General features: G+C 44.0%; 2 protein-coding genes across 2 annotated transcripts; one reads left to right on the top strand and one right to left on the bottom strand.

Annotated features, from left to right (window-relative positions):
- Positions 1-3,794: 3,794 nt before the first annotated feature.
- On the bottom strand, positions 3,795-13,954 carry LOC147795529 (extracellular tyrosine-protein kinase PKDCC-like). Its single transcript, XM_087131707.1, has 5 exons — positions 7,777-13,954; positions 6,608-7,153; positions 6,176-6,304; positions 5,339-5,552; positions 3,795-4,332 (listed from the first exon to the last, which is right to left on the bottom strand). Exons 2-5 carry the CDS (start codon positions 7,133-7,135, stop codon positions 4,094-4,096), a joined length of 1,110 nt encoding a protein of 369 aa, XP_086987833.1. The 5' UTR covers positions 7,136-7,153; positions 7,777-13,954; the 3' UTR covers positions 3,795-4,093.
- A 4,895-nt stretch (positions 13,955-18,849) lies between these two features.
- Positions 18,850-19,584, top strand: LOC147795528 (uncharacterized). Its single transcript, XM_087131709.1, has 2 exons — positions 18,850-19,206; positions 19,387-19,584. Exons 1-2 carry the CDS (start codon positions 18,850-18,852, stop codon positions 19,582-19,584), a joined length of 555 nt encoding a protein of 184 aa, XP_086987835.1.
- Positions 19,585-20,103: the final 519 nt, after the last annotated feature.

The following is a 20,103-nucleotide window of genomic DNA, read 5'->3' as shown; positions in this document are numbered from 1 at the left end:
GGGTCATTCACTCAGCGCCCAACAAACTACAGAACCTGCTTCATACCCACAAGGACAAACAAACACCCAGCAGTCGCCCCGGTGTCTACCGCATTCCCTGTGAATGCGACCCAGTATACATCGGGGAGACCGGCAGGAACCTCCACACCAGACTTCAAGAACATCGAGCACACGGCCGCAGAGGAGACTACGAGAAATCAGCAATCATCAAACATGCACACACATCAGACCACCGCATCGAATGGGACAACGCAGAACTCATCGCCCCTATCAAGCGTTGGCACCCAAGAATCCGGGAGGCAATCGAAATCTTCCGGCACAACACCGTCCCTCAAGACATCGGATTCAAGCTGAGCGACATCTGGCGCCCACTGCTAGCACCCAAGACCACCACCACCACCACACGGGCAGTAGGGTCCTCTATACCTGAAACCCAGGCCCCCCTCATCCCCTGGTGTTAGGGTCCTCTCTACCCGAAGCCAACCCATCCCCAGTTTCCCGCCTAAACTAGTTTCCCGCCCAAATCTGCATCCTTAATCCTCCACTGGATCCAACACCTGCATGCTCCAGTGCACCCTCAGCAAGCCACCAAGCCACATCACGTTTCACCGACTCCAGACAACCTTTATTACACGGCATCCACTCGAGTCAGCACACATTCTCCTGAGGACGGCCAGAGCATACTGGCCTAAACGTCGAGTTAAACACTCACCGGTTCTTCTCAGAACCACACCTCTTCCCAAAAGAGAATTTTACATGGCGTACCCGCAAACCTACATCCTATGTACTTCCGCCATGCAAAGCTTCAAATCTTACTTGTGTACGTTTGCCTTTCTCCATAGAAAATTGACAAAGGTTAGTATCCCTCGTGTTTTCAAGATCAATGCTTTGTAAAGCAAAATTTTCAACTAGGATTTGAATTTTCTCTTCACCTTTCAATAAGGAATTAACTTGATGTCTTTTGGCTGCTTCTCTTTGTCTGGTTTTGTACACTCTTTTGTTATAATGTTGGATTATAGCTTAATTGAAACGACACATCTTCTAGTTGTTCCAAGATCATACCGGTCCTGAGGTGACAGATCTGTCAGAATCGCTTCTCCCCGAGCACATAATAATCTTGCTTGAAGAGTTAGCCCATAAATTATCTTGTATTGCTAATATTTGTAGCGCTATAATAAATTTTAGGAGAAAATTTACGCTTTATAAAAACTCTTAAATGTTATTATTGAACTCCAAAATTGGCATTGTAATTTGAATCCAAAGTTGCACATTCTCCAAGTGAATAGCAATCTGTAGTGAGGGGCATTTCGGAATGATTCATAAGAACATGTAAGTATTAGTGAAGCTCATTTTGAGTGGATTGTAAAGTGGTTCTAAAAGTGGTAACCATACTTTCACGAGGTTGATATAGCATTCTTCAATTTCATAGAGTCCTGTGGCGGTTTTAGTCCGGAAGGTTTCGCTGCAATGACACACGTATAATAATGAATCCAAGGCGCAAGATGAAGAGAATACAGGTATATATCCAGCACTGAGTGTCGACTGCACAAGTACTCTCATGAAGTTGATATAGCATTCCTTAGTTTCATAGAGGCCTGTGGTGGTTAGTCCGATTGGTTTGGCTGCAATATGTGACAAACGTGTAACAATAACTCCGAGCCGCAAAAGGGAGGGCAGCGAGTAGGGCTATGTATCCAGCACTGATGCTATGGTGTTGACTGCACCAATACTCTCGATATTTGACTCGGCCCAAACCCGTGCACGTTAATGAATGGAGCTAAGGTATGCACTCAGGCGTAACAGCAAGAGTGTCATAGACTCGAGACTCCACGTTCGTATAACAATGGGAAATAGGTTAAGTCAGAGAATAGACTCGGAACTGTAATTCATGCCTTAACTTAATTTTGATAGGCCGCGTTACCCTGGATGTTACACAGACAAATAATGCCGAAATGTTCGCGTTGTCGTAATAGGTTGTCTTGAAAACAAATGCAGCTTGGAGCATTTATCTTAAGCAGGAACACTAACTTATGCAACTTGAGCCTGGACCTTACCAATTTCAGGCTATTCTCAATTCCTGTTCCTACCAATTCTTAGTCATGTTGATTTTATTGCTAAGAAAATCTCTAAAAACATTGGACTTCTTAGACGCTCTGCTAAACCTTACCTCCCTACTCCGACATTTAAAATGCTCAGTTCCACCATGATCTTGCCATTGTTTGATTACTGCAGCGTTGTGTGGTCTAGTTGTTCTTGCAATTGTGAGAGACTTGTCAAACTTCACAATAGACTTGCCAGGTTGATTCTAAATGCCCATCTAAGAACACATATTGCTGATTTACACGAGGCGCTCTCATGGATTCCGATTTACCAACGCTGGCAAAATACTAGAATGTGTGAGGTTTATAAATGTCTTAACTAACTGCACATTACCTTAGCTCTCGTTTCACGCCCACAACTCATTCATTTGGTACTCGTGCGATCTCCAATGGTTCATTATCTTTGTCCTTCCAGCCCAAGACTAATGCCGGCAAACGAACTTTCCTTCACTTGGGGAGAGTAGGTTGGAACAATTTGGCTAATTCACAAAGAAATGCCAAATCTCTGTCTGAACTTAAATCTCCTTTGTAATAAAAAGCATTCCCATATTCACCATTTTAGTGTTTTAATCATACCTTGTGTTTGTGTTTTAGTCATCTTGTACTCATTTTTACATTTTCTTTTCACTTCATATAATGCATTTCTTTTACAACATTTTTTTGTAATGTATTATATTTTCTGTGTGCTATGTTCAGTGGTGTTTGGGATAATACTCATACCGTTTGTGTTGCTAGAACTATGGATTTTTATCACATCGATTCCATTTTATGATCTAATTTGCTTTTATATACACATTTAGGTTTTTTTGAGTCTTTTTTGTTGGTTTGTTTTAAGGCTACATTGATGGTTTCTATATTTTTATTTAAGTTGTCTGTATATTTTTAATCTTTAGTGTACTGTATGTGTTTTTACTTTAATTTAATTGTACTTGTAATCAGGGCCCTTAAGAATAGCAGTGTTAAACTGAGAAGGCTACCCTGTTGAAATAAAACTAATTAATAGTAATAGTAATAATAAGGATATTGCCTAATCCACAACTTTTGCTGAAGATGTACGTGTATAGGACACACACAGCTTGTCCAAAACTGGCAGAATCATGAGCCTGCACCTTGCCGACAAAATAGGCGTGCTAATTTAACTAAGGGCCTTTGGTCATAACGAAATGAACTGAACACAGTGAGCCGTTGGATATTGTGGACAAACACAATGGCCCTTGGACGTATGGGATTAACCCAGTGGGCCCTCGGACATAGCCTTTTGAGCCCATTCTCTCGAAGGGCTAAGGGTGAGATCGGAGGAAACTGAAATATCCATTGGGCCAAATGACGAAATGGACCAGGCATAATGAACTTACAGACAAATTGGCCGGATACTTTGGTCCTACTCAGTGGCAAGGCATGATGGCCCGTGAACGTAAACGGGCCGGCGAATGTGAGGCCTCGGATATATATAAACTCAGGCCGGACATGCTGGGTCACAAACGTTTGCGGACATTGTGGCCAATGTGGGCCATGTGGACGTAGGCCTGGTGAGCTGTTGCACACTACAAACTTGCTTACAGATGGACCCACCGTTAAGGTCTACGTTGGCACTGAAGGTTGATTAAAAAGACTGAACTTGAGCACAAGTAGGCCGCTTTTGGAGGTTTCTTATTACTAGCATGCATAATAAATGCGTTTCTTTTGAGTCACACGTGAGTTCATAATCGACTTTCTGACAGAATGCCAAATTTAATTTCAGTCGAATCTTCTTAGTTCTGTGATCGAATACAAACTACATTTCAGTGCTGGCATAACTTAAACCACTTTTTATGGCACCATGCTTAAACTGATACACAATATATTCTCATGAAGTATGTGCACCGGCCAGAAGGTCATGTAGTCTTTCTTGTCAATCGTGGTTTGATCGACCCTGGCCGCGGCACGCACGAATTCTTAACTGCCTAATCGCCGCTCTCGTGTCCGTCTTCAACTGAATCCTCTTCGTGTTTCTCCTAATTGTGTTTGAATGTGAAAAACATCAACTGCTGCAGGCGTTCCCTGAGCTCGTTCGCCAGGATCTTTCCCTGGCTGGATAAACCTACGATGTCTTCAACCTCGTGCTGGACAAAAGGCGGTGCGTTGTCCAACAGGGATTCCAACAGGCCTCTGGCAGCGCTGATTACGTTGAACTTGGCGTTTAGTCCGTAACACGTGGAGTTGACGCACGGCACCAGACCGGTGTCGCTGTCAACTGTGGAGAAGACATTCACATAGTAGGTAACTCTATCGGTATCTTTTAAAGATCAAATTACGTTTGAGATTTTTAAATGTACGTTTGTGTAACCAAACTTATCAGAATGATCCACCCTGACAGACATCGTGACTCTAATTTTTAAAGAGTTAATTATTATGAATTTTCTTTGATCACGCACTATTCAAACGTAAAATGTTAACGTTTTCTCTAAAAGAGCCTCGCGGATCCACCCCAACGACATTTTCTCCGATGTTATCACAGTGCAATGTTTAAAATGGAGCCTTGAGCAAGGTAAGGCGAAAGACTGTGTGCCGCCTGTGGGGTGGGGTTTGGGTTATGCTTAACCTTTGAATTAATGATCTGGGTTAGGGTAAGAAACGAGCATTCAATTTTTCTGGTAGTTTTAGAGAGAGCAAATTGAATCAAAATTTTCAGAGATCAGGATTTTGTAAGGGTTTCAGAGAAAGGGAGAGTTAATGCACAGAGTTAGTGTGAGGATTATTGGCTGTTTCGGCTAGCAGCCGTTGATTTTGTACATAATTTGTTCGAATGTTGAATACAGCTTGTTACTTTGATGAAATGTTTATATAATACTCATCTCTAACATGAGCAAAGTCTGTTTATCTGAAAGCCGATACAGTGCATTTGTGTCCTGACAAACGTATCTGTAGTTTTCTAGCATCTAACTGAGTAACGAGTAGATTCGGTTAGTAGATGGTGTTGGGGCTATAGAGAATTTGGTATGGTTGAAGTCGGGTTAAGAAATCGAGAGTTGTGGGGTAAGGTTAGGTAAAGAATTAGGTTGGATAAGTGAGAATTTAACGGATGTGGTTACTCGGTTTAAAGGTATAAGAATCGAAAAGTGGGTGCACTTAGAGGTAGGTTGAAACATGAATTTAACGGGGTTAGGGCTAGTTAAGGAATCAGATATTTAAAGCTCGACGGCTGTCAACTTCAATGAGGAATGTCGGGTCAAAATATTGAGCGGTGCTCCACAACTCACCTATGTTACTTCTTCCCGATTGGGTGTCGACCCTTACGTTGCAATCAGCATGCCTCTGGCATGATAGTTCTTGGGCCGACACGTCATCCAGATCGATAAGCTTGAGTCTGCCATGCACAAGCGTAAACTGGTGGGTCTTAAAATCCCACACGGCCAGGGAGCCCAAAGGCGAATGCTCCAGGTAATGAAGAAGATCGGCCACCTCGATGCTCATCTGTGAGAATGAAAATAAAAAAAATATTTAATACTTGTTACTCAATATCCTATCGTAAAGTGCAGGAGGGATTTCTGACACACACATATATATATATATATATTAGGATTGAAACAAACAGTTCGTTCAAGGCCATTAAAATGCCTGAGCTCACAAATTTCAGAAGAAATACACTGGCCTAGACATCGAATCCAACTTTGAATGCGCATGCACTTTATCAGTGACGACACTATCAGTAGCAAGATTTTGGACTCGCAGCTGTTTTCAAAAGTTGGTAGTGTTATCCAGTAAGTTAATTGCGCTCGGTATATTCGTTGTTTAAGTCGCTCAGTCCACTTTGAATCAAGAATTAGTAATGAATGCTCACATCCAGACTTTCATTTCTTGAAATTCGCTAATTGCTTGCAATGTGATTCAGGAAAACGTGGGAAGGGATTAATTACCCTTGAGCGAAGATCCTCCTTATATATTGATGCTCACATCTTGATTTGTATACCCAAGGACCACAGTGAGCTGCATGCTGCAATGCAGAAATTTGCTTACAGCTGAAGGAATCTAATTACTGCTTAGCCAACGGTTTACTTGTTACAAAGTAAAAAACACCAACCTGCGAGGCAACTTACATCTAGACGTTTACCCCATGGTAACAGCCTCAAGATGCTTCCAGCTGTCCTCTCCCCAATCTCATACACCGATATCACTCCACGACTTCCCATTGCTGTGTCGTTACTCCGAATACATATACCCAGGCCCTAGGGACACAGTTAAACCGTGGTAGTGTCGGGAAAACGTAAAGCCTGGACTCAAAGTCTAAATATCAATATGGTGATAGGCCTAGCTTCTCAGATAATTTTCTTCATAACATTTCTCCAAAAAGCTTACTTCTTAAAATATATATGCTCTTTTCCTACTTATAGAAATATTTGTAAAGTTAATTTTTGCTTCAGTCAGAGGCTTTTTTTTAAAGTATAGTGCACGTCAATGACAACTGCCGTTGTCCAATGTTGTCGCTGTGCTGTCATCGTCAGTGACGGATCTAATCTGCATACGTGTACTTTCACTATGTTTGGATGATTTAATTGCATTGTCAGTGCCATCTCCTTCACCAGTTTGTAATTGGCATAGACGTAGCAGTCAGACTTCCTTTTGTACTTGTTTCGGCGGCGGCAGGCCTTGATGTCCTCCACTTTGTCGGTGACCATCTTCAGGGCGAGGGATCGACCCCGGTACACCCCGCGATAGACTTCCTTGGTCACGCCCCTACCCAGGTGCTCCTTCTTGTCGATCGTGTCGATGTTGTGACACGCGAGAAGCTCGGGGAGAGACCCGCTGCGGATGCCGTTGATCTCGTCAAGAAGATCAGACTTGAGTTGTCGCAGCAGCTCCTCTCGCCAATCCAACGCGCGGCGGTCCGGCCGCAGTATGACGGGGATCTCCCCCCCGCGAGGCTCTTTGTGGCGGGTCTTTGTCTGGTAGACAGAGACGGTCAGTTCGTGCACAATGAATACTAAGGGTAGTAGTGTTAGTCCAATTGCACTTCCTGTTAGTACTATTTGACCACACTGTCTACCAGGAAACTTCATATTATACTGATATCAGATCTGGAAAGAAAGAAATTTATATCAGACTGGGAAAAAGACCTGTGCACATTAACTAAACGCTGTATTTGTATTACAATTCGCAGTTTTAAAGAATAATTTCACCGACCAAACGCTTCGATCCCTCGGTTCCGACTCTCCTCTGAAGAATAAGCCTCTTAAGTTCATCTTTTAACTGCAACTTATTTTACCAATACATGTAGGTGGTTCTGCCACCATTTGCCGTCATCACCAGGTGGAATTTAAATACGGCCATTAGGCACATCACTGGCTTGTTTCCAGATAAAGGAAACTTGCAAAGGCGAACCACCCTTTTGGGGAATTTTACAGTAGCCAACGTGTAAAGAGTTTGGGTCATCCTTGCTCCAATGTCACCATTATGCAGGTCAATCTGAGCGCTGCATCACCAAAAATCAACGACCAACATTTTTATTCCGAAACGGGTACCTTTCTGAATGAGTTCAGGAAGCATAGGATAACCGCAAATGTACAAAGCTGTGGCAAGTTGAGGGAATTTCGAGGGTGGTCAACATATGTTCCAAAGAGTCACGCACACCAGGCCTATTCTACAGTGGAGAGGCAGTATACTAAAAAAACATACACGTAAAAAACAAATATGCACTCACCACATTCCTTTGTCATTTCAAAGAACTGAAAACGGACGTGCACTCCATGGCCATTTTACCCTCAATATGCCGCAAACAGGATAGGTCGTTGCGTTCTTCAGGAAGAGTGAGGTCGTAATAATGCACGGTTTGTTTGTAGTACAAAGGTCGTGCCGTGCAAACTCTAAGCACACACATGCCGACCTAACCTGCCCATGATCAATGACACAAACTGTCCGACTGAATATTAGAATACAGACATGTCTACATGTTTATCGAGTAACATTTATAATCATAGCAGGCAATGACTTTTCGTGTACAGGTGATTCTACGGGTTGCAACCTCGCGCAACGGGGTAAGCATCAAGCCTCCTTCCGCCGTTGCAATCGCTAGGCGCGATGCGTGGGCATTTAGGAAGGAGGACTTTAATCCTCCATGGGCAGGTTTTACCATCGTTCTGGAATGAATACTCGACTGTCCCTTTTCCTGTCTTTCTTTCTGGTATAAGAAACTTGTCCAGGCCTGGCCAGCCAATCGTGGCGGCCTTGTGAAGATGGATTGATTTTCAAAGAATCCGATTTTCCAAGGTAAAGAGCGCTGTAACCGAAAAGTCTGAGCGTTATATCCCAAAAAGCTTTGTAAACGGGAGCACTACAAGCAACCACATAAAAAATACACAGTGAATGGGCGTGCAGTTGGGGAAATGAAAATAGAGCGTTAGATCGGTATAGTAAGTATAGTATAGAGCGTTGTATCAGGGAGCGCTGGAACAGTAATCTACTGTATCTGCACTGTGACCATTTTCCGGCCACAAGTTGTATGTACAGTACATGTACATTGCACAAGCACATTTACTGTACACCAACCTATTTGATCGTGGCCTTGAGCAAGGATGGGTGGTGGGCATGGGCAGCACACAGTTAAGTGCCTGGTAACTTTATAAACAGTGGGCGGTTTGTGGTTTCACTGGCCCTATTATGAGGCCTGGTTAATGGCATAAGCTAATTGGTCGTAAAGTGTTTATTAGATTAACCAAACCGCAGGGGAGGACTCCTTCAGAGGGCTCACGGCATTTGCACGGCTTTTTGTCTCACCTCAAGGTGTCCTCGAGAGGTCACGACCAGGAGCATTTTCACATGGTAAACGACCGTGAAATCGCCGTGAAAAAAATTTTCACGGTGAAACTGCGAATTCACAACGAATTCACGGTGTTCAAATTCATAGTGATATATAATCCTACACAATATTTCTCACGTGACATGGCCTGAACAGTTTAGACAATTTTCCCCTTAATTTCTCACACTTCTCCCAACATGTACGCGTACATGGAGGCCCCCTTTCATTTTTACACATACTTTATACGTATTTCAGACGCTCTGTTTATTTTGGACAAGAAACTTAGTACATGTACATGTCTTCTCTGGAAGTGGTGAGGAAGAAATTCCTTGAAAAATCTGAGGGAAGCATTTCTCTTTGAAAAGAACAACACAAACAGATTCTAGCCCACAAATTTGCATAAAAATGTGTGGAGAAACTGGCTTAGGGATGAACGCATCACGTACGCTGCAACAGGACAAAAGGCATCTGCCGCTACATGTACATGTACCGGTATATCTACAAATACATGTACATGCTCACATACATATACATGTACACAGAACCACCTGGATGTACATGTGTACAAACACATGTAGTTTTGAAAATGGGTTCTGCCATGCGTATGTATCCATAGATCTAAATATGGCTTAGTTACAAGTATTTTCTCCTTTTTTCTGTTCCTGATATTTCATGGTGGGGGTGTGATATTAAAATCACGATAATATTTGGAAAATTTTGCTATAATGATGATGGACAGAGCATACATGTACTGTCCGAAACGTTGAGTACCACCGGTTCTTTTCAGAACCCCATATGGTAAAAAGCGATATATATCCATGGTGCTACCGCAAACCTATCTACAGTACGGTAGTTTACTTGTTATTATAACCAGTTCAATTATCTGTCTTACATTTTAATAATTTTGTTTTCAACACAAGAAGTCGATGCCAAAAAAACCAAGCACAATGACAGTTGAAAAATCAAATCTCCTTCAAAAAACTCAATTACACTGGGAAACCAAAATGAAATCCCACTGTACAAAGAACGGGCAAAAGGCACATAGATTGTATGCAATAATGTACTTTTTAGGGAAAAGATGTATCGCTTGATAAAATTTCCACAGTCAGATGTAGGTCACTTTTAGTTTTTAAATCTTGATGTACCAGTACAGCTTTTACATTAAAAAAAAGGGCCAATGCTCCTTTCTATCTTGCTATCTTGCGGTGAAACGTTCTACTGGGTCACAATCATGTTATTTTACTACAAATTTCCTTGTACAAAAATAAAACATTTCAGGCTAAACTATCGATATAGGGGGAGAAAACAACAATACAAATTAGAGGATGCCACTCAAAGAGATGATGACAATATTCAATATGCAACAAGTCAACTTGGTCCCAAGTCAACTCGGTCCCAAGTTATCTCGGTCCCAAATCAACTCGGTCCCAATTCGACTCCGTCCAAAATCAACTCGGTCCCATTTAGGGGTTACAACTGGGAAGGCTACTTTTCAAGCAAGGCGTTGATAGACTAGAATCTTTCAGGCTTCATTATATATAATTTTTGGTCTTCACTTTTATTACGTTCAGTAATAAAGAAACCGAGGATGAAAGAGACGCAACATCGTTTGAAAGGGAAGCCTTTCATGGTTTAATACATCAAATTATCATGACTCGCAGCGCAAATCCGAATTACATACATGTTCATGAATTACATTAGTTACACATAATGCATATAACAAACAGGAAATAACACACAGTAGAAAATACATGTACGTGTTTAAAATCATTCAAAATTACAAACTACATTTAGCATCGAATTGTTTCATTTTACAAGAACTGATACAAATCCAATTATCAATGGACATATAAAAAGACTGGAAATCGATAACAGTTTTTTCAATCTGATACCGTACGTGAAAAGCAAAGACAGAAATCTTTTCCTTTCTCCCCGATTCTTCCAAACTGCAAACAGAAATTTTATTTCAACCCTGAGCTGAAGTCCAACGAAGATGCTATTCTTTATAACGCACCGCCCTGCAGACATTGCCAATGTCACTGGGCATCTTGTGAGCGAAGTGGTAAATGGGCGAAGGGACTATATCTGACCATGTACCACCCAATGAAATAATTAATGTCTGTTGATAATAATGATCTCCGACATACATTTTCTCATAGTCATAAGGAACCAAGTTGGCTCGGGACCGAGTTGACCGGTACCCAACAACACACACACACCTGACATGCCTGAGGATGAGTCGACTTGTTTAACGGACAATTTGTCTTTTCATATGATGCAGAGATGGTTAAGTTGTCTAATCAGTTGAGTTGAGTCGAGTCGGCACACTTCAGTGATCAAAAGCGATGCCACAGAAGGCAGTGGGTATAGCATAGGCCTACATGATATAGGCTGGCCTAACGGTCAGACATTAGGCTAAAAATTTGCCACTAAACTAAAAAAATTAACAAAAGCATGGCTTTTTACTACACACCCTTTATGCTCGGTTTATCAAGAATGGTTTACACAAACAATACCATGAAACATGGAAGGAAAAGTGTGAAATTTCTCATTCTAGGAATTGGCCCACATCCTACGTGTGATACTAACGTTTTCTTCTCGCAATCTTTCCGATATCGGAAATGACAAGCAAGCACTGCTGCAAGCAGGTTGACACCAAGGTTGATAAAAGTAATCTCAAAGGAAACTTGAGAGGGCCTAGTATCAACATACATGTAATTTCAGAATTGTGAGGCACTCACTGTGTGCCTCACAGATGCAACTTTACATTGCTTTGTAACACTATGGGATTCTGAATGTGCCCGTTTACCCTGTCTTAAGCTGCATTTTCAATCAAATCTTTCCCCCAAAAGCCATCCACACTAACATGACTAAAAAATAACTCATTAACCTATGGCCGCGATGGTTTGATTGTCTATGCGCTATTTTGGGCAAAATTCAGACCTTTTACTTACGTTCTTGCCTTTCTTTAACAAACAATCATGTCCGAATTGAACAGAAGACTGGTTCCTATTACATGTATATCCTGCCCTTCGAACATACAGTATTAAGTTGTATGCAATACCCTAACAGGCACGACAAGAGAACATTTTTCTCCCCAGACACTTTGATCTTTGCCAATTTTTCTAACCTTTGACAGGGATTCTGCTGGTATGAAAACATCAAGCCCCCCCCCACTGTCCCGTGTAGAGTGTACCTCCCAGTTCTGGGAGTATGCCACGACGTTTGGAACCGTGCCACGTTAGGCCAATGAAAGTTGATCTCAAGGTGCTCGTCAGCCACTCCTGGAAAAGTGATGAGGGTTTTTCATCATCTTTCATCAGCAAATTTCTCCAGAAATTTGACAAGGAATTTTCCTTAAAGTTCATCACACTCACAGTGTGCATAAAGGTTGAACTCATTTCAAAGGCTCTTGTCTTGACTGTGAAAAAGGATTTGAATTGCATAGAGAATAGAATTTTAAAAGTCAACAGGACAAACAACTGTAATTTATTGACAAAAAAAGACATACATTCCTTTTTAATGCATGAGTCGACGGCAAGAATCACTGTGGCTTTGGAAAACTCGCGGTACCACTTCATTGGATGATCCAAAGCAAATCCGGATGTGGTATTTGAACAGTGTGGATTTCAACTGCTGCCAACTGATGCATATCACCTCGGGCGCATGCAATGTGCCAGTTTCCTGCCACGCACCAAGCGCCATCATATGCAAAATCTGTTTTAGCCCATTCCGGCAACAGCGCGCTGATTGTCTATCAAAATTGACTCTTCCCTTTTTTCTGTTGGTGACTCAAATGTACGCGGACTGGCGTACCACACGTACATGTGTTTTTCAAAAAATGCCTCTACTCCCTCAATTTATCATTGCATTCTATACGTACAAAGACACACAACTGTGACCAATTTGTACAAATAAATGCATTTCCAAAACAAGTGCATTTGACGTATTGGCAAAGATGTCAATTCAATACAATAGTGCTAGTGTTCAGTTTTTAGACTGACGATCTTCATGATCTTGACGCTGTTTTTTAAAAAAATGAAGGGTGAACTTTTTTGATGTGGGCCAAATTTGCACGTGGGTGCTGACGTGAGGAGAACTGTGAAATCAGATGTGGCTTTAGGCACATCAGGAAAAAGATGAACTTTTTGATGCAGGCTGAAAATTCCATTCGGGCAGTGACGAGAACCATGAAATCAACTTTCAGCAGCCTTAGTTAGGGTAGTAGGCATGTAGGGTAGGCACGGTAGGTAGGATTACGACATCGGTTTCCAGTCAACTCGGACCCAAGTTCACCTGATCCCATGACATAGGCCTAGCGTTATAGCTAGTAGGCCTAATACTATAGTAGTACATTGGCCTAGCGCTAGGCTCAACTCAAGTCAAAGTGGGAAGCGACTTAATACTAGCTCGTGAAACCTGGTGCGCTACTTTTTTTCAGTAGCTGGGGTGACAAATGATTCATGAAGAGGGGACAATGCAATACACCATTTAAGACATTTCAAAAACGCGAATTCATTACGTCGCTTCGATAGCTTAGTTGGTAGTGATTTGAACTACAGATCTATAGACCCTGGTTCGACTCTGACCCATTTATGCTATTCATTTTCTAATTTTATCATTGTGTTTGGGATTTCCTTTTTCAATTGATGCAGAAACAGAGTCCAAGCATGAACCCTCTAAGAGTCTTGAGAAAAATAGCAGACCAGGTTTCACGGGTTAGTATCTAGTCATTTCCAGTCAAGTGTAGGCCTGTTACGCCCCAACTATTGCATCAGTCCCAACTATAGTTGGGCCCGTCCCAACTAGAGTGTTACAGTTGGGCCGGCCCAACTACAGCAGAGAGGTCCTGTGTGCATGATGTGCCCAGCATATGCCAAAGTCATATTGTTTACAAATGACATGAAATGTCATGTCATTGGTCATAGGGCTAAGTGCCACATTTTTGATGAATTGTGTCAAGTGTGAGACACATTGACTTAGATAATGTTGAGACATTTCCCCCAGACATTGGTCAACAATAGTTGGGCCAGCCCAACTGCAGCACTACATTTGGGACTGTCCCAACTATAGTTGGGACTTATGCTATAGTTGGGGCGTAACAGGCCTACGCTCGTACTTTCGTCACTTGAACTTGGAGTTGGAGACGTACGCCAGGCCCCACTCAGTTATGTCAGTACTACTAAAAGTACTAGTACTGCTAGGCCTAATCTCACCTGCTCAATTTGTTCATGTTTTGCCGGAATCTTTCCCCACATCGACTGAGTACATACAAATACGGTACTATGGCATGTACATGTAGGCTACATGTAATCATTCATATTCATCAAATAGCTGCTGAGTGCTGGCACGATCACGGTCCGCCTCACGGTCCAGTCCACGTACTATGACATCATTATTACCGTGAAGTACCATACCATACCAGCTGCATGAATAATATCTGCAAGCAGAAGGTACACGTACTACGTAGATAGTCGACTGTGCTCTTCGTAATACTCGTACTGTACATGTATGTACATGTACACTGGGTACACGACATTCACGGATGAATACCTACTTTGATTCGATTCTACACACTGTTCAATTCTGTTCACAACTGCCCCAATATTATACTGTAGGGTCATTTCGATTCCTTGATATGTCGACAAAATAGAAGCTGATTAAATAGAGTCGATTCATGTCCGCAAAAAAAGTTTTTAACCCGTTTGTGCATTTCAAGCGGTGTGTCCTTTGAAAAAGCTTAACTTTTCCCTTTCCTCTCATAGAAAGAAATGTAAGAATTGTCTTCCTTGTAACAAAAAAGCGAAAAAGCTCAAAAATTATTGCAGCAACACTTTACATGTTGCCAATGCTGCAATGATTTTTTTCTGAGACATCTTGCAATGCTGAAATGATTTTTTTCTGAGACATGTTTTTTTCAGCAACTTTCGGTGTCCTCTTCTCCGATGTATGAAACCTTTGCTGACAATAGACGTGACGTAGCCAAGGCCTTTTTCCAATACTCAACTTTGTCTCCGTCTCAGGCTTCGTCCCCGAAACCAATCCCCGATTGTGGGCCTGAAGTGTTTAAATCAAAATGGATTACGTTAGTTTTTTGCTCTCTTGCTTCTTATATGATGTTTTATGGCACTATTAGACTAATTAGTGCGCGTACAGCTTCAAAGTCAGGTAGTACAAAAAAAGTTGAAGCCTGAGACGGAGCTGAAGTTGAGTATTGGAAAACTGCCCAAATCAGCTTTGAACACGGGTTCAGATTTTATCTGAGGTTGGTACCAGTAATACCATACGCCAAATGCCACACTTGAAGTCTTGGTACTATATAACAATTTTGAGAACGTGAAAGCGGATATGGTGTACTATTAAGGCCATATTACGCAGTGCGGTGAGCGTTGTTGAGCAGCGCGGTGATATATAGTTAGCAGACTTGTAAAGTGTCGTTCCCGCAGTAATATATATCATTTCCAGCTTGGTTTCCAATATTTTGAGGACCAAAAACTAGTTTTTGCCTTCCTCTTCAAGCGTTTCTGATAAAATGCTCGACGACTAAGGAATAAAATTCTGGTCTTTTATAACGAGGGCACTGCGTATTAGTTGGATGAGATTTTAACTTCAATTATAATTATGCGTGCATGCAAATAAATGGTCATATTGTTTATGGGGCAAAAAGCGCGGGGGCGACCCATTGAAAATGTACTGCATGGGCATTTGCTTACAGATTTTCCGCTGCTAAACAACAATGAACCTCGTTCCCATGGGTACAATCTTGCCGCGCCATGTTGGTTCCCACCATGCCTTGCGCGATCTAACCCCTGGTGTTGTAAAATTTAAATATCCCATATTTGGGAGATTTAAATTAGAACTGTGATAAAATTTGTTTGCGCGTAATGCAGATTTATGTATGTGTGGCATGCACGAGGGTAGGAGGGCACGAGAGTGTAGCTTAAAAGAGAAATACGTGTATGCGATTCACTTTACGTTATGTATATTCATCCTAAATAGCCAGTCAGCGTTATTTTTGTGTTCTATACGACCAGGGGCTAGTGAAGGAACGTGCAAGCAGCCCATGGTGTTGAGCTTACAGAAGCTGACTCTCGCTATTAAGCACTGTCCAGTTCGAAAGTGTTTCGTCACTTCAGTTAAAACGACGCCCACTGCATATGCACCGCACATATAGAGTTAAATACAATGATAGTACTGTACGCTGACTGCCGTTTATACGTGGAACCATGGAACCGGAAGTTAGCACGCAACTTCAGCGATCGCCCAACAGGAGCCTGCAAATCGTGGCGCGCCCACCTTTGTGACGAAGTCACTTACGAAGCGGGTAGAGCCTGAAAGTAAAAGGTCAAGCAGCGAGTTTCCGGAACCTTTCCGCGGTCGGCCTGTGGGAATTTTACGTTGTTCGTCCTATCGCGTACGATAATTTTTTGAATATTGAAATTTCACCTCTGTCTTCCCCCAGTTATATTTAGGAAAAGTCACCTGAAGATGGGTAAAACGAATTTTATTAACGTGCAGCATTCAGGCACACCGGCGTGCGAGACACGCGCCTGGTGTCCACGAATCAGATCTCCAGCTAGGCGAATAGTTCCACTGCCTTGTGGATGGGTCGGGAGAATCAAAGGCTAAAGGAGTTAACCTCTACAGATAATCCGGAGTGAGCCCCTGAGGCGGTTTGCTGGCATACTTGTCACTTTCCGGCAGCCCCGGCATCCTGCCGTGCACGTTCCCAGCTGTCTTGACCCTGTCTTGCCACTGAACCCGGACGCGACAGGACGAGAGAGTGAGACCGACTTTGCGTAAATCCAACTCACGCGCAAGTCACGACATCAACCCACCCACCCCTTCCACGCCCTATGGCGATGGGCGAGCGGCGAAGCAGTAGGTGCGGATACACACTGGGAGCTGTAGTCGCAAACCTGCACACGGCGGCTCAGGATATCAGGTCGCTCTCTACTGGACCCCGAAGCAGAAGTGGAGTTCGGCAGCCCCCCTGAGTGACCAGGAAGCCCTATTTAGGATCACTCTGCTTGCCTTCCAGCTTGAGGACGGGGCTGGTAAAGGTGCTCTAAAATAGCCTGCCTCACTACAACCTGGCCAGCATACCGCGTCTGGCGGGATCCCTTTCATGTGGTCGAAATCAGAAAGGAAAGAAATTGTTGGTACTCCTTCTAGCATCTTGGAATATCTAAACCAAGGCAGAAAGACCAGAGAAAAGACTTCTCTTGTGGCCAGAGACTAGCCCTTTACAAAGTCGACATCGCATGTCTAAGTAAACCCTGCTTTCCAGACAAAGGCCAGCTGACAGAGATTGACGACTATACCCTTTTTTAACTGGACTGAATGAGGTTGTGAAGAGCGACGTACGTGAGGCCCGCGTGGCTTTGCCATCAAAACCCAACATCTGAAGAAACTAGCCAGCATTCCAGAAGGTCTCAGTGACCCCCTCAATAAAATGCAACTCCCCCTGGGCAGGGGAGTAGCGCCACATTTATCAGTGCCCATACGCTCCTACTCCGCGATGACTAATCCCGAAGAAACCAAGGACAAGTTCTACGCAGGACTAGAGACTCTTACTTCTACTGTACCACAGTCAGACTAGCTCATCGTCCTTGGTGACCTCGATGCCCGTATTGGTACAGACCACCAGTCCTGGGACAGAGTCATCGTAAAAACGGAGGGAAATGCAACAGCAACGGCTTCCTCCTGCTTAGGATCTGTGCCAAACACAACACAATCACAATCTGCCACCAACACTATGTTCCGCCTTATAGCCTCAACAAGAGGTCATAGATGCACCCGTTCTAGGCATTGGCATCTCATTGACTACATCATCGCTAGGGCAAAGGACAGGCCAGACGTGCGGGTTACCAAGGCGGTGTGTCGTTTAGACTGTTGGACGGGTTATCATCCCATCATCTTTCTAAAATGAACCTCCACATACAGCCCAAGAAAAGGCCATAGGGGCAGAGAGTTGCCAAGAAATTTGACTTCCCAAAACTGAAATGCAGAAGAGCTCGCGGCACTTCTTGACATTACACTAGCTCTGACTCCCAGCCCAGTTCTGACATCGAAAAAGAGTGGGAATCCTTCGAAACTACAGTCCACTCAGCCGCCCTCCAGGTCCTTGGCCTAGCAACCAGAACTACCAGGACTGGTTCTGCGAAAATGATGTCCAAGCCCAGACGCTGGTGGAAGAAAAATGTCAGTCCCTGCCCACTAGAGTGACCCTGCTTGAACAGCAACGTAGTCTGCCTGCAGCAGGCACAAAACGGTCCCAACCGATCTTCCATCAATGCGGAATGTCGGCTCAGGAGCAAGGCCGATGAGATCCAAGGCTTTGCTGACTTACACAACACCAAGAGGTTCCACGATGCCCTGAAGTCAATATGGACTACCGTCATTCGGCTTATTACCCCCTGCTTAGTGCAGATGAGAAAACTCTGCTTACTGACAAAAACCAGATCATCGAGAGGTGGGGAGAACATTTCGACAACGTGCTGAATCGGCCGGCGTCCATAAACGACAAAGCCATCGCACGCCTCCCCCAGGTGCCAGTTAGCCCAGACCATGACATCCCCCCCTTAGTGGAAGAGTAAAGCCTTCAAGCATAATGTCTTCCGGGAAAGCGCCCCAACCCTGACGCCATCCCCACCGAAGTATTCAACTCAGGTGGCCTAGCTCTCCTCGCCCACCACAGTGACCTCTGCCAGTCGATGTTGCAACAGGAACAACTTCCCTAGGATTTCAGAGATGCTTCCATTGTTTACATAGACAAGCGTAAATGGAATCGCCAATTCTATGACAACTACCACGGGATCTCTCTCCTGTCTATCGCCGGCCAGATCCTTGCCCGCGTACTGCTCAACAGTCTCCTGGAGCACCTGGAGCAATTATCCCCGAGAGCCAGTGTGACTTCCGCTTAGGCCGTAGGACCACGGACAAGGTGTTCGCCGCCCGCCAACTCCAGGAGAGAGCATGGAGAAGCAACAAGACCTGTACATCACCTTTGTTGACCTGACCAAAGCCTTTGACAGGGTCAGTAGAGAGGGGCTCTGGAAATCATGGGGAAGTTCGGATGCCCTCACAATTGTCCGCCAATTTCACGACGGCATGATGGCCTGTGTGCTGGACAACGGTGAGGCAACTAACGCTTTGCCTGTGACAAACGGAGTCAAGCAGGGCTGTGTTCGTACCCCTAGGCCTACACTGTTCAGCATGATGTGCTCGGCAATGCTGACTGACGCCTTCAGGGACAGCAACTCTAGCGTCCACATCAAGTACATGTTCGATGACAAGCTGTTCAACCTCAAGAGCCTGCAGGCCGTCACGAGGGTAAAGGAGACTGTGATCAGAGAAGCTTGTATTCGCCGACGACTGCACCCTTAACGCTTCGAGTGCGCACGAGTTGCAATTGGAGATGGACAGCTTCTAAGATCTTTCTGCGACAGTTTTGGTCCTACAATCAGTACAAAGAAGACTGAAGTGATGTTTTAGCCTGCCCCTGGCAACCAGCAACACGAACTGTACATCACAGTGAAGGGACGGAAACTCCAGGCCGCTGACAACTTCTTCAACCTGGGCAGTATTCTTTTTTGCTCCACCAGCGTCGATGCCGAGGTCAGTATAATCGCATCTCCAAAGCAAGCAGCGCCTTTGGGAGACTCAGAAACTCCGGGAGAGGAGAGGAATCACACTTTCCACGAAGATTAAAGTCTACCATACAGTTGTGCTCACCACTCTCCTGTCCGGCTGCGAAACCCGTACCCTCTACCGACGGCATGAACGACAGTTGAAGTTGTTCCATCTTCGCTGCCTCCGCAACCTCCTCCACCGCTGGCAGGACAAGATTCCCGACACGGAGGTCTTAAAACAGGCTGGAATCCCTGGTATAATCTGCACGGCACAGATCTGCTGGGCTGGCCACGCATGCGCCTGATACCAGCATCCCGAAACAGCTCGTCTACGGGAAGCTGTGAAAAGGAAACCGCTCAGCTGGAGGGCAGAAGTTTCAAGGACAGTCCGAAAGTCGCCATCAAAGACGTACGTTTAACATCAGCGTTGAGTCCTAGGAAGTCCTCGCCACCAACCGCCTGGCGCGGCCTCATCAGCCAGGGTGCACACTGTAACAGTTAATACCTGAGCTCCACCTGCAGGCATACCACGCACACTTTTCAAATTCTTTTAATTCGCTTTTGGTTGGGTGCCGCTCTGCAGGTATGCTGCACGCAG

This window comes from Acanthaster planci, unplaced genomic scaffold (genome assembly GCF_054643075.1).
Source record: "Acanthaster planci isolate LZ-2023a unplaced genomic scaffold, COTS_SCS Contig8, whole genome shotgun sequence".
In the NCBI taxonomy this organism is placed as follows: Eukaryota; Metazoa; Echinodermata; class Asteroidea; order Valvatida; family Acanthasteridae; genus Acanthaster; species Acanthaster planci.
This window is presented reverse-complemented; position numbering and strand designations above follow the sequence as displayed.

What these genes read in the sequence shown, in the direction of transcription:
- LOC147795529 (XM_087131707.1), bottom strand. Translation starts at nt 7,135, where the DNA reads ATGAAGTTTCCTGGTAGACAGTGTGGTCAAATAGTACTAACAGGAAGT. An exon ending in ATCATCCAAACATAGTGAAA is followed by an intron (nt 6,305 to 6,607) that starts GTACACGTATGC and finishes CTGTGTCCCTAG; the next exon opens with GGCCTGGGTATATGTATTCG. An exon ending in ATCGGGAAGAAGTAACATAG is followed by an intron (nt 4,333 to 5,338) that starts GTGAGTTGTGGA and finishes TCTTCTCCACAG; the next exon opens with TTGACAGCGACACCGGTCTG.
- LOC147795528 (XM_087131709.1), top strand. Translation starts at nt 18,850, where the DNA reads ATGGAGAAGCAACAAGACCTGTACATCACCTTTGTTGACCTGACCAAA. An exon ending in GCCTGCAGGCCGTCACGAGG is followed by an intron (nt 19,207 to 19,386) that starts GTAAAGGAGACT and finishes CCTGGCAACCAG; the next exon opens with CAACACGAACTGTACATCAC.